The following is a 13753-nucleotide window of genomic DNA, read 5'->3' as shown; positions in this document are numbered from 1 at the left end:
ACCTCTCAATGCATCAGTTGCCTCATATGTAAAATGAGGATAATAGTAGTACCTTTAATTCATAGGGTTTTTGAGGATATTAAAATGAGATAATATATGTTAAGTGCTTAGAACAGTGCCCAGCTGGCACATTAATAAATGCTCAATAAATGTTAATCATCATCTGCATCATCATCATCATTATTGTTAGCATCATTTGATTGTTTAGGAATGAAGAAGGTATTTATTTTGTGACTTTAGTTATATATTTTAAGATAGTGTAATTTTTGGCATACGCCAAGTATATATGCAAGTATCTTTGTAGTAATGTGGCTTTCTCTTAACCCACGTATACCTAGTGTTCCGTTATTGGAATGCTAAGCTTGCGGGGGTTATTTATATTCTACTGCTCAAGGTCATTGCCAAGGTCTGATTTTTTCACACAAAAAATTTGCAACCAATGCCATAAATGGGTTAATGATATACTGCATACCCTAATGATATCTTCTTCACTTAATATTTGTTTGAAGTTTGTGAAAATTGGTTCGTATTTGGTTATCTGTAGTTTTATAGACCATCTACAAAATGTTTTAACTTTCTGTCTTTTAGGGTCCAGTCTATGGCATGAATAGGCTTCCACCCCAACAGCATATTTATGCGTATTCGCAACAGATGCACACACCACCAGTGCAAAGCTCATCTGCTTGTATGTTCTCTCAGGAGATGTATGGTCCTCCTGCATTGCGTTTTGAGTCTCCTGCAACAGGAATTCTGTCGCCCAGGAGTGATGATTACTTTAATTACAATGTTCAACAGACAAGCACAAATCCACCTTTGCCAGAACCAGGATATTTCACAAAACCTCCAGTTGCAGCTCATGCTTCAAGATCTGCAGAATCTAAGGTTATAGAATTTGGGAAAACTAATTTTGTTCAGCCCATGCCGGGTGAAGGAATAAGGCCATCTTTGACAACACCAGCACATGCAACACAGCCAACTCCTTTTAAATTTAACTCAAATTTCAAATCAAATGATGGTGACTTCACGTTTTCCTCACCACAGGTTGTGACACAGCCTCCTCCTGCAGCTTATAGTAACAGTGAAAGCCTTTTGGGTCTCCTCACTTCAGATAAACCTTTGCAAGGAGATGGCTATAGTGGACCCAAACCAATTCCTGGTGGTCAAACCACTGGACCTCGAAATACATTCAATTTTGGAAGCAAAAATAAGTCTGGAATTTCATTTACAGAAAACATGGGGCCAAATCAGCAAAAGAATTCTGTTTTTCGGCGAAGTGATGATATGTTTACTTTTCATGGTCCGGGGAAATCAGTATTTGGAACACCCACTGCAGAGATAGCAAACAAGAATCATGAGGCAGATGGAGGAAGTGCCCATGGGGATGATGATGATGACGGTCCTCACTTTGAGCCTGTAGTACCTCTTCCTGATAAGATAGAAGTAAAAACTGGTGAGGAAGATGAAGAAGAATTCTTTTGCAACCGTGCGAAATTGTTCCGTTTTGATGGAGAATCCAAAGAATGGAAGGAACGTGGGATTGGCAATGTGAAAATACTGAGGCATAAAACATCTGGTAAAATTCGCCTTCTGATGAGACGAGAGCAAGTATTGAAAATCTGTGCAAACCATTACATCAGTCCAGATATGAAGTTGACACCAAATGCTGCATCAGACAGATCTTTTGTATGGCATGCCCTTGATTATGCAGATGAGTTGCCAAAACCAGAACAACTTGCTATTAGGTTTAAAACTCTTGAGGAAGCAGCACTTTTTAAGTGCAAGTTCGAAGAAGCCCAAAGCATTTTGAAAGCCTCAGGAACAAATGTAACCACAGCACCAAATCAGGCTATCAGAATTGTAAAAGAACCCACAAGTTATGATACTAAGGATATTTGCAAATCTGATGCTGGAAACATGAATTTTGAATTTCAAGTTGCAAAGAAAGAGGGGTCTTGGTGGCATTGTAACAGCTGCTCATTAAAGAATGCTGCAACTGCAAAGAAATGTGTATCATGCCAAAATCTAAACCCAAGCAATAAAGAGCTCCTTGGTCCACCATTAGGTGAAACTGTTTTTACTCCTAAAACCGGCCCAGAGAATGTTCAAGATCGATTTGCATTGATTACTTCAAAGAAAGAAAGTCACTGGGATTGTAGTATTTGTTTAGTAAGAAATGAACCCACTGTATCTAGGTGCATTGCATGTCAGAATACAAAATCTGCTAACAAAAGTGGATCTTCATTTGTTCATCAAGCTTCCTTTAAATTTGGCCAGGGAGAGCTTCCTAAGCCTGTTAACAGTGATTTCAGATCTGTTTTTTCTACAAAGGAAGGACAGTGGAATTGCAGTGTATGTTTGGTACAAAATGAGGGGAGCGATACAAAATGTGCTGCTTGTCAGAATCCAAGAAAACAGAATCTACCTGCTACTTCTGTTTCAACATCTGCTTCTTTTAAATTTGGTACTTCAGAGACAAGTAAAACTCCAAAGAGTGGGTTTGAGGACATGTTTGCTAAGAAGGAAGGACAGTGGGATTGCAGTTCATGCTTAGTGCGAAATGAAGCAAATGCTACAAGATGTGTTGCTTGTCAGAATCCAGGTAAACCAAGTTCATCTACTTCTATTCCAGCTCCTGCCTCTTTTAAGTTTGGTACTTCAGAGACAAGCAAGGCTCCAAAGAGCGGATTTGAGGGAATGTTCACTAAGAAGGAAGGACAGTGGGATTGCCATGTGTGCTCAGTAAGAAATGAAGCCAGTGCTACTGAATGTATTGCTTGTCAGAATCCAAGTAAACAAAATCAACCTACTTCTGCAACTCCACCAGCCTCTTTGGAGACAAGCAGCGCTCTAACGAGCGGATTTGAGGGAATGTTCACTATGAAGGAAGGACAGTGGGATTGCAGTGTGTGTTTAGTAAGAAATGAAGCCAGTGCTACCAAATGTATTGCTTGTGAGAATCCAAGTAAACAAAACCAACCTACTTCTGCAACTCCAACACCTGCCTCTTTGGAGACAAGCAAGGCTCCAAAGATTGGATTTGAGAGCATGTTCCTTAAGAAGGAAGGACAGTGGGATTGCAGTGTGTGCTTAGTAAGAAATGAAGACAGTGCTGCCAAATGTATTGCTTGTCAGAATCCAAGTAAACAAAATCAAACAACGAATGCAATTTCAACACCTGCCGCTTTGGAGACAAGCAGGGCTCCAAAGAGTGGATTCGAAGGAATGTTCATCAAGAAAGAAGGACAGTGGGATTGTAGCGTTTGTCATGTACAAAATGAGAATGCTTCCTTAAAATGTGTGGCTTGTGATGCTTCTAAATCAACTCATAAACCTATTGCAGAAGCTCCTTCTGCTTTCACATTGGGCTCAGAGATGAAGTTGCATGACTCTTCTGGAAGTCAGGTGGGAATAGGATTTAAAAGTAATTTCTCAGAAAAAGGTTTTAAATTTGGCAGTATAGAGCAAGGATTCAAATTTGGACATGCAGATCAAGAAAATTCACCTTCGTTTATGTTTCAGGGTTCTTCTAATACAGAAGTTAAATCAGCCAAAGAAGGATTTTCCATCCCTGTGTCTGCTGATGGATTTAAATTTGGCATTTTGGAATCAGGAAATCAAGAAAACAAAAGTGAAAAGCCTCTTGAAAATGATAGCGGCTGCCAGGCTCAGGATATTAGTGGCCAGAAGAATGGTAGTGTGATTTTTGGCCAAACAAGTAGTACTTTTACATTTGCAGATCTTGCAAAATCAACTTCAGGAGAAGGATTTCAGTTTGGCAAAAAAGACCCCAATTTCAAGGAATTTTCAGGTGCTGGAGAAAAATTATTCTCATCACAGTGTGGTAAAATGTCTGATAAAGCAAACACTTCAGGTGACTTTGAGAAAGATGATGATGCCTATAAGACTGAAGATAGCGATGACATTCATTTTGAACCAGTAGTTCAAATGCCTGAAAAAGTAGAACTTGTAACAGGAGAAGAAGATGAAAAAGTTCTATATTCACAGCGGGTAAAACTATTTAGATTTGATGCTGAGATAAGTCAGTGGAAAGAAAGGGGCTTGGGGAATTTAAAAATTCTCAAAAATGAAGTCAATGGCAAACTAAGAATGCTGATGCGAAGAGAGCAAGTATTAAAAGTGTGTGCTAATCATTGGATAACAACTACGATGAACCTGAAGCCTCTTTCTGGATCAGATAGAGCATGGATGTGGTTAGCCAGTGATTTCTCTGATGGTGATGCCAAACTGGAGCAGTTGGCAGCAAAGTTTAAAACACCAGAGCTGGCTGAAGAATTCAAGCAGAAATTTGAGGAATGCCAGCGGCTTCTATTAGATATACCACTTCAAACTCCCCATAAACTAGTAGATACTGGCAGAGCTGCCAAGTTAATACAGAGAGCTGAAGAAATGAAGAGTGGACTGAAAGATTTCAAAACAGTTTTGACAAATGATCAAACAAAAGTCACCGAGGAAGAGAATACGAGTTTAGATACAGGTGCAACCAGTACCTCAGACACAACAATAAAACCCAATCTTGAAAACACTGGGCCCACATTAGAATGGGATAACTATGATTTAAGGGAAGACGCTTTGGATGATAGTGTTAGTAGTAGCTCAGTACATGCTTCCCCATTGGCCAGTAGCCCGGTGAGAAAAAATCTCTTCCGCTTTGGTGAGTCAACAACAGGATTTAACTTCAGTTTTAAATCTGCTTTGAGTCCATCTAAGTCTCCTGCCAAGTTGAATCAGAGTGGGACTTCAGTTGGCACTGATGAAGAATCTGATGTTACTCAAGAAGAAGAGAGAGATGGACAGTACTTTGAACCTGTTGTTCCATTACCTGATCTAGTTGAAGTATCCAGTGGTGAGGAAAATGAGCAAGTTGTTTTTAGTCACAGGGCAAAACTCTACAGATATGATAAAGATGTTGGTCAATGGAAAGAAAGGGGCATTGGTGATATAAAAATTTTACAGAATTATGATAATAAGCAAGTTCGTATAGTGATGAGAAGAGACCAGGTATTAAAACTTTGTGCCAATCACAGAATAACTCCAGACATGACCTTGCAAAATATGAAAGGGACAGAAAGAGTATGGGTGTGGACTGCATGTGATTTTGCAGATGGAGAAAGAAAAGTAGAGCTTTTAGCTGTCCGTTTTAAACTACAGGATGTTGCAGACTCATTTAAGAAAATTTTTGATGAAGCAAAAACAGCCCAAGAAAAAGATTCTTTAATAATACCTCATGTTTCTCGGTCAAGCACTCCCAGAGAGTCACCATGTGGCAAAATTGCTGTAGCTGTGTTAGAAGAAACCACAAGAGAGAGGACAGATGTAATTCAGGGTGATGATGTAGCAGATGCAACTTCAGAAGTTGAAGTGTCTAGCACATCTGAAACAACAACAAAAGCAGTGGTTTCTCCTCCAAAGTTCGTATTTGGTTCAGAGTCTGTTAAAAGCATTTTTAGTAGTGAAAAATCAAAACCATTTGCATTTGGCAACAGTTCAGCCACTGGGTCTTTGTTTGGATTTAGTTTTAATGCACCTTTGAAAAGTAACAATAGCGAAAATAGTTCAGTAGCCCAGAGTGGACCTGAAAGAAAAGGACAACCTAACAAATGTGAATTGTCAAAGAACTCTGATATCAAACAGTCTTCAGATAGCAAAGTCAAAAATCTCTTTGCTTCCTTTCCAACGGAAGAATCTTCAATTAATTCCACATTTAAAATACCAGAAAAGGGTAAGTACTTTGTTGTTAAAGCTAAGTACAGCTTTTGTTTTAATGTTTAGTTTGATGCAGACTCTTGTAGGGTACTAATGTTGGGATGTAAATGGTACTTTATGAACACCTCAAAAATATTTGAGCAATTTTTTTTCTCCTTTAATAAGTTCACTGCGAGGGTTCAAAGAGCAACAGAACTTAATTTAAGAAATTTCAGTAACTGGAAGGTACTTCTGTCATGCTAGGGCAGAGCAAAAGAACTCAGTACAGTATATGGACTCATGATTGAATCATGTGCATTAACATGAGTTTTTTTTTTAAAGTGTTTCTTTTCATTCATTCAGTTTGTTTTGTCACCAGAAAACATGATACTGAGGCCGGGCATGGTGTCTCGCACCTATAATCCCAGCACTTTGGGGGGCCAAGGTGGGTACATTACTTGAGCTCAGGAGTTCGAGACCAGCCTGGCCAACATGGTGAAACCCTGTTTTACTGAAAATATAAAAATTAGCCAGACAAGGTGGTGCATACCTGTAATTGCAGCTATTCAGGAGGCTGAGGCAGAAGGATTGCTTGAGCACAGAGATGGAGGTAGCAGTGAGCTGAGATCATGCTACTGCATTCCAGCCTGACTGGGTGACAGAGCGAGACTTTGTCTCCAAAGAACAAAGAACATGGTATTGAGATGTTCTCATTTTATATGTTGTATGTTAGTCTTGCTCATTTACTAACTGAGCAAAGAATGAAACTACAGGGATAAATGAACATGTAAGACAAACAGATTGGCGGTATAAATTGAGGGACTCTGGCTTTTTGTGTTTTATAAGCATATTCATTTTGTTTCCCAAAATGTTAAAAAAATGAAATATTCTTTATTTTCTAGGATTTAATTTTAGCCTTTTTAAATCTAATCCCATGGCCTTTTGGACTAGCACCCCTCCCTCACAGCCTGAGAGCAAAGGTATAGAACTAGCATTCTCAGTATGAGATAACAGCAGTTTTTAGAAGCTGGTAGCCCTTAGCAAAGTATTAATAACTGTGGCTGTGTGAAATTAAGTACTTAACACTACAGCATGCATGTTAGAGAATGCCACTTTAAGTAAAGTACCTTTTGACTGGTGCCATGACACCCTTTAATGTTGGTTGGTTTTTTAAATGTTCTCAGATGCTGCTTTATACTTCATTGCTCTGTTATTTCAAGTCTGCTCAATGAAGATGCTGATTTGTACTTCATTGCTCTGTTATTTTAAGTCTGCTCAATGAAGATGCTGATTTGTACTTCATTGCTGTTATTTCAAGTCTGCTCAATGAAGACCTATGTTTTATCTAACTTTTATCTTTAGCCACTAATGTCTGCCAGTAGTCAAATGTAGTGGCAACAGCATGTATACAATATGAAAGAGTGTCCCTGTAGGGCTGTTCTTTTGTGCATGGTTAATGTTGTATTTGAAAATGGACCTCATTTTTGACAGCCACAATTCTACAGCTTGTATATTATGTATGTTGCACAGATCATTTTTAGAAGTGTTGCTACTAGAGTGGAACAAGAAGTAGGATCTGTTGAAGGCCTTCAAGAACAAGGTTAGGGAAGTGAGATCTTACCATTAGTGACCAGTAACACATCTTAGCCATGTCAAACAAGTACAATGATTAGGTAACAGTCTCTGTTTTTTTTTTTTTAAATGTATCAGTTTTATTACTAGCTAAGGCAGCTCTTAATCTTTTATTTTTAAAGATACAGTCTTTGAGAAATGTGAAAAGTGTGAACTTAAAAGTGGATGTATAGTTGCATACAGTTTCTGTGAGCTCTAGATTAAGAATCCCTGACCTAAGAGCGAATGTGTCTGTACACTACTGTAGAACAAAGAGCCCTACTCTGTTTTGAATCTGATAATGTCATTGTCCCAAGGGACCTTAGAAATGAAGACTTCAGACATGAATAAACTGAGGGCAAGAGAGGCTCTCTGATTTACCCAAGCTGTCTTTACTGAGTAATAGCAGAAGAGGAACAAGAATATGTATCTTATGGTGTACTTTTATTTCTCCTAGCTAGGAAATGATACTGTGTTTTTGTTTATAAAGAAGAAGGACAAATTTAACATTGTAAAAGGAAGGGCAATGGTTTTCCAGAGCAGTGTCATTCAAGAGAAATAAAATGTAACCTGTGTATATATTTTAAAATTTTCATTCAGGTGCAGTGGCTTGTGCCTATAGTCCCAGATAGTTGGGAGGCTGAGGCAGAGGGATCACTTGAGCCCACAAGTTCCAGGCCTTAGTGAATTATGATCACATCACTGCAGTCTAGCTCTGGGTGACAGAGCAAAACTGCATCTCTTAAAAAAACATAATTTTTCTGGTAACCATTCTAAAAAGAATGAAAAGGAACAGTTAAAAAGGGAAACAGATGAAAGTAATCTTATTAATAATAGTTTATTTAACTCCTTATGTCCAGAGTATCATTTTAACTTCTAATTAATATAAAAATTAATAAGGTATTTTACATTATTGTTTTTCACCAAGTCTTCAACATCCAGTGTGTGTGTTTACACTTAGTGTTAGTTAGCACGTCTTGATTTGGGCTAGCCACTTTGTGAGGTTTTAATAGAATGTGACTAGGCTACCATATTGGACAGTATAGCTCTCAGAATGTTACCCTGTCACCAGTTGGTATACATGGGATGCTTAATAACCAGCTTACTTTATTAAATCTCTTTAGCCAGAAATTCTTCTTTACATTAATAGATCAGAACAGGTTGCATATAGAAGTTTATTCTCCTTCTGATTTTTTTGCCGTTTGCATTGATGGTGACTGGGGATGGGTTGTTTTCAGCCGTATGAATGGTCTTAGATTTTATAGTGTTTGTTACCCATAGAGTAACAGTTTTTGGGTGTAGGCAAACTAGATGTAAGTCTAGTCCTCTTCCATTCTTGGCAATTGTTAACTTTCCTTACAGGAACTAATCACAGTTGGCTTTGGATTAGTTTCATATGTCTACTAATACGTGCTTATGTTTTAAGGTTTTTTTTTTCAGTTGCTGCATATGCATGGATATTTTGGTAAATTATTGTATGCTAAGTATAGTTAGGCAGCACTTTAAAAAATAGCTTTTTAAATTCTAGAAATTAGTAGTAACTCTTTTCAGTGACTATTAAGTAAACACGATTTTTTTGTTTTCTTTGGTTTTAAATAGCTTCTGTGTTTACTAAGGGTTTTTGGTAGAATACTCTATCAGGATGCTAATGATTATCGTACATCTCTGTCTGCATCAAAGTATATGTACTTTTATCAGTATGATGTTTTAACCTATGGATAAGTTTCATGGTTTTTATTTTAAGTTAGAGTATTAATGTGAATTCTGAATACCTTATCTTTGTCAATTTTTTTTTGGATGGTATTACAGTAAAAGAGAAGAAAAAACCTGAAGATCTTCCCTCAGATGATGATGTTCTCATTGTATATGAACTAACTCCAACTGCTGAGCAGAAAGCCCTTGCAACCAAACTTAAACTTCCTCCAACTTTCTTCTGCTACAAGAATAGACCAGATTATGTTAGTGAAGAAGAGGAGGATGGTAAAACTTGTTATTTTAAAAACACTCTGTTCCCACTAATCTTAGTAAAATTGGGAGTATAGTTTAATTATTTTAAGCCTGCCTCTTAGAACTTATCACTAATATCCTTATAGGTAGATATTTACCCTAAGTGTATGGGTAAATAGTCAATGGATATAATGATCAAAAGGACTGTAATCATTAAGCAAGCATTTTTTGGATGGCTAATGTGCCAGGCATGTGTTTTGAGGGGTTTAAAGTAATCATAATTTTGCTGTAGTCCTAAATAGATGGAAGAGAGAGATAAGGCAGATAAGGTTATAATGGAAAACTTTGTATGCCATATAGTTTTTCAGCTGGGCAGTTAAAGTCTCAATAGAATCAGCTGGACAGTGGTGTACAGGATAGGTTTAGGGGACAAGGGGATTGGAAGATGAGCTAAAATGATAGTAGAGCAGTTTAAACATGATGAGAGGTTGAGCTAAAGCTCTAGCAGTAAGAGAACTATTAAGGATATAAAATTGGCTACAATTCAAATGAGAGAGAGAGAGAGGGTGAAGTTGGAGATAGTCCCTAAACTAGGAACCCCCCCCAAATTAACTAGAAATTGTTTTAATCAATTGTATTTTAAGATGAAGATTTCGAAACAGCTGTCAAGAAACTTAATGGAAAACTGTATTTGGATGGCTCAGAAAAATGTAGACCATTGGAAGAAAATACAGCAGGTATGTTAAGTTTAAAGGACATTTATGTTTGTCTTCTATTTAGAAGGAATAACCCAGTCTGATATTAATTATCAATTTTACTATGCCCATGGTGATTTAAAATACTTAACATTAGGTGAAAAATACTGTTTCCTGGGCGGTCCTTGTTCTTCATTAGCACATACAGGTCTTGTTACCTGGGTCTGTGGATTACATTGATGACTACCATTGTTGCAGAGAAGTTGGGCTTCATCTAATTTCATTTGCTTGTGTTGTTGTACCCATTTTTCAGATAATGAAAAAGAATGTATTATTGTTTGGGAAAAGAAACCAACAGTTGAAGAGAAGGTAAAAGCAGATAAGTTAAAACTTCCATCTACATTTTTTTGTGGAGTCTGTAGTGGTACTGATGAAGACAATGGAAATGGGGAAGACTTTCAGTCAGAGCTTCAAAAAGTTCAGGATGCTCAAGTAAGAGCATGTCTATTAAACTTTTCTTTTAGTTCCATTGCCTTTGTTGGTGCAATAAACTTGAGAATGTTCTTACTCATTTATTTATTTTTGAGACAGAATTTTGCTCTCGTTGCCCAGGCAGGAGCGCATCTGTTGGCTTACTGCAACCTCCACCTCCCAGATTCAAGCAGATCTCCTGCCTTGGCCTCCTGAGTAGTTGGGATTACAGGTGCCCACCACCACACGGGCTAAATTTTGTATTTTTAGTAGAGACAGGGTTTCACCATGTTGTCCATGCTGGTCTTGAACTCCGGACCTCAGGTGATCCATCCTCCTTGGCCTCCCAGAATGCTGGGATTATAGGCGTGAGCCACCGGGCCCGACCTAGAATGTTCTTACCAAATAGTAATAATAGGTTGTGGCTACTAAATGGGTTTAGGGGTCTAGAACAATCAGCTATGGCCAGGAAAGAAGGAATTTTAATTTTGTTCTACACAGGGGCTATGTGCCAAAAGCTACAAAACACTGATGAAATTTAAAAAAATCCAATAAATGGAAAGGCATACTGTTCTTGGATTGGAACACTCAAAATAATTAGAATATCAATTTTCCAAAATTGATCTATAGATTTAACACAATACCAACCAAAACCCCTCCAGGAATTCTTTATGGATATACACAAGTGAATTCTAAAATTTCTACGGAAAGAAAAGATTATACGTTTGTTACAGTTGATGAATCTACACTGATACATCATCACCTAACATTTTTACCTTAAATGAATGTTGAATTTTGCCAAAACTTTTTAATTATTGATGTAGTCATGTGATTCTTTTTATTAAATCTGTGAATGACATTGCATTTTCAAATGTTCAGAAAACTAACTTTTGCATTCCAGGGTAAACTTCACTTTGTCATAGTATAATTTTGATAAATGGTTGCATTCAATTTGTATATATCTTATTATAAATTTTTGGATTTGTATTTATTAGGAACTCGTAGTTGTCTGATACTGTCTTTGGTTTCTGTGTAAGAATAAAGCTGGTTGGGCTCAGTGATATGTATGGGTAGTCCCAGCTATTTGGGAAGCTGAATAGGAGAATTGCTCCAGAGTCTAGGAGTTCCAGGCTGCAGTGCACTGTGTATAGCAACTGCTCTCCAGCCTAGACAACATTAGCCTCTTTAAAAAATGGTAATGCTATTATCATAAAATGAATTGAGAAGTCTTTTCTGTATTGCTGTTTTCTGGAAGAGGGAGTGTTGAATTGGTGCCATTTTCCTTTAAATGTTTGAGCACTTTTCACCAATGAAACTGTGTCTGGAGTTTTCTTAGGTTTTGAAAATACTATTGATTTCTCATCTTTATTTTTTCCGTCTTGCCTTGGGTTTATTTTGCTCTTTTTTCGTTTTCTTTTGAGACAGAATCTTGCTGTCTCCCAGGCTGGAGTGCAGTGGCATGATCTCAGCTCACTGCAAACTGCGCCTCCTAGGTTCAAGCGATTCTTGTGTCTCAGCCACCCGAGTAGGTGGGATTATGGGCGCTCGCTACCACGCCTGGCTAATTTTTGTATTTTTAGTAGAGAGGGGGTTCCACTACGTTGCTCAGGCTGGTCTTGAATTCCTGACCTCAAGTGATCCTCCTGTCTTGGCCTCCCAAAGTACTGGGATTACAGGCATGAGCCACTGTGCCCAGCAGAGATTCTTCATTTAAAACAAACTTAAATTACGGATTTAAGATCATTCTTTATTTCTCATATAAGTATTCAATACTATAAGTTTTCTTCTAAGCACTTTCTAGGTGCAACTGACAAGTTTTAATATGTGGTATTTTCTCTCTTATGAAGTTGGAAATATTTTCTTATTTTCCTTGAGACATTCCTTTTAATCTGTGCATTAGATGCTACTATACCATTTCCATATATTTGGTGATTTTCCTTTTGTATATATCATTCTGTTATTGATTTCTAGTTTAATTCCTTTATGGTTCAGTTCTTACAAATTTTGTGAGATCTGTTTTGGTGAATGTTTCACTTGCACTTGAGAAGAAAGTAGAGCCTCTTTTTATGTTGACATTTTGCCATTGGCAGTTCCAGTTTTTTTGGCTGCTCTAGCACCCTAGGCTGGGTTATAGGAATGGCAGAAAAACTCCATGTGGATCTTAACATCAGATTCTCTCTCTGATCTCAAGATCCTTATTCTTCCTTCTTTTATCTGCCTTTCCAAGGCTTCTTAGAGAGTTGCTGTTTATGTTTCAGTCTAGGCATCTAGTTTATAGGTTTTGAGGAGCGATAGGGTGAAGTGTGTTTATTCTGTCTTCTCCAGAAGTCCAAGTTCTCAGTTCCGTTTGAAACAGATTATATAATCATTTTTGTAAATCAGTATTTAAATCGCATAGTGTTTTGTGACTTCCCTTTGCAGAAATCTCAGACAGAAGAAATAACTAGCACAACTGACAGTGTATATATAGGTGGGACTGACGTGACGGTACCTTCTTTCTGTAAATCTGAAGAACCTGATTCTATTACCAAATCCATTAGTTCACCACCTACTTCCTCTGAAACTATGGACAAACCTGTAGATTTGTCAACTAGAAAGGAACTTGATACAGATTCTACAAGCCAAGGTAAAACTTGATTTATGTTTATCATGCATTACATAAGGGACACCTTATATTTATATTTGAGAAGATAGACTTTTAAAGGCAGATCCTGAAAACTCCCTTTAAAAAAATTTTTGATGTGTATAAAGGGGCATCTTATTAGTAGTAATAATAATCAGAAAAATTGTGCTGTCTTGTCAACGAAGATGATAAATGTGTTTTGTCATTAGACTTGTGGTTATTAGGGAATACAAAGGATTATGACTCTGACCTATTTTCCTGAGTTTAAAAGACAATAGTATGCTTACATGTAATTTCCTTTGTGGTAGTGTTTTCATTTGAATATTGTTTGAATTATATTATCACTCAAGCACATTTAGAGTGTTTTAATTACAAAGAAATTATAGAAATATTATAATAGGGATTTTAAAAAGTTTTATGGTACTACCTAAATGTTTCTTATTTTCTCTAATAGTTTAAAAGCTTGCTAAATTAATTATTCAGTTATAGCAACATATTTGCTATTGCTTTCTCCTTTTTCATTTCAATTCTGCAGATGGAATTGGGAAGTTTAAGTTGTATTGCTTTGTGTACATTATCTACATTACCTTTTTTTTAAAAAAAATAGCCTTTAATGTCACAAATATTAAATTTATAGGTACTTGAGGGTCTTAATATGCTAAAAGAGGAAGATGACTTCATACCTAAAACCTAATACATTCTC

General features: G+C 37.1%; 1 protein-coding gene across 27 annotated transcripts in view; it reads left to right on the top strand.

Moving 5' to 3' along the window:
- RANBP2 (RAN binding protein 2) overlaps positions 1-13753 on the top strand; it is a 61495-nt gene that overhangs the window by 39793 nt on the left and 7949 nt on the right. For 8 of the 27 annotated variants that reach the window (XM_054244690.2, XM_035271837.3, XM_054244688.2 and 5 more), the window contains 6 exons: positions 589-5740; positions 6606-6683; positions 9124-9294; positions 9906-9998; positions 10270-10448; positions 12849-13053. In XM_054244690.2, coding sequence (XP_054100665.1) covers positions 589-5740; positions 6606-6683; positions 9124-9294; positions 9906-9998; positions 10270-10448; positions 12849-13053 — 5878 coding nt within the window. The remainder of the gene's footprint in view (positions 1-588; positions 5741-6605; positions 6684-9123; positions 9295-9905; positions 9999-10269; positions 10449-12848; positions 13054-13753) is intronic. The other 19 variants (XM_078348894.1, XM_054244694.2, XM_035271839.3 and 16 more) reach the window with 7 other exon arrangements.

This window comes from Callithrix jacchus, chromosome 14 (assembly GCF_049354715.1).
Source record: "Callithrix jacchus isolate 240 chromosome 14, calJac240_pri, whole genome shotgun sequence".
Classification (NCBI taxonomy): Eukaryota; Metazoa; Chordata; class Mammalia; order Primates; family Cebidae; genus Callithrix; species Callithrix jacchus.
This window is presented reverse-complemented; position numbering and strand designations above follow the sequence as displayed.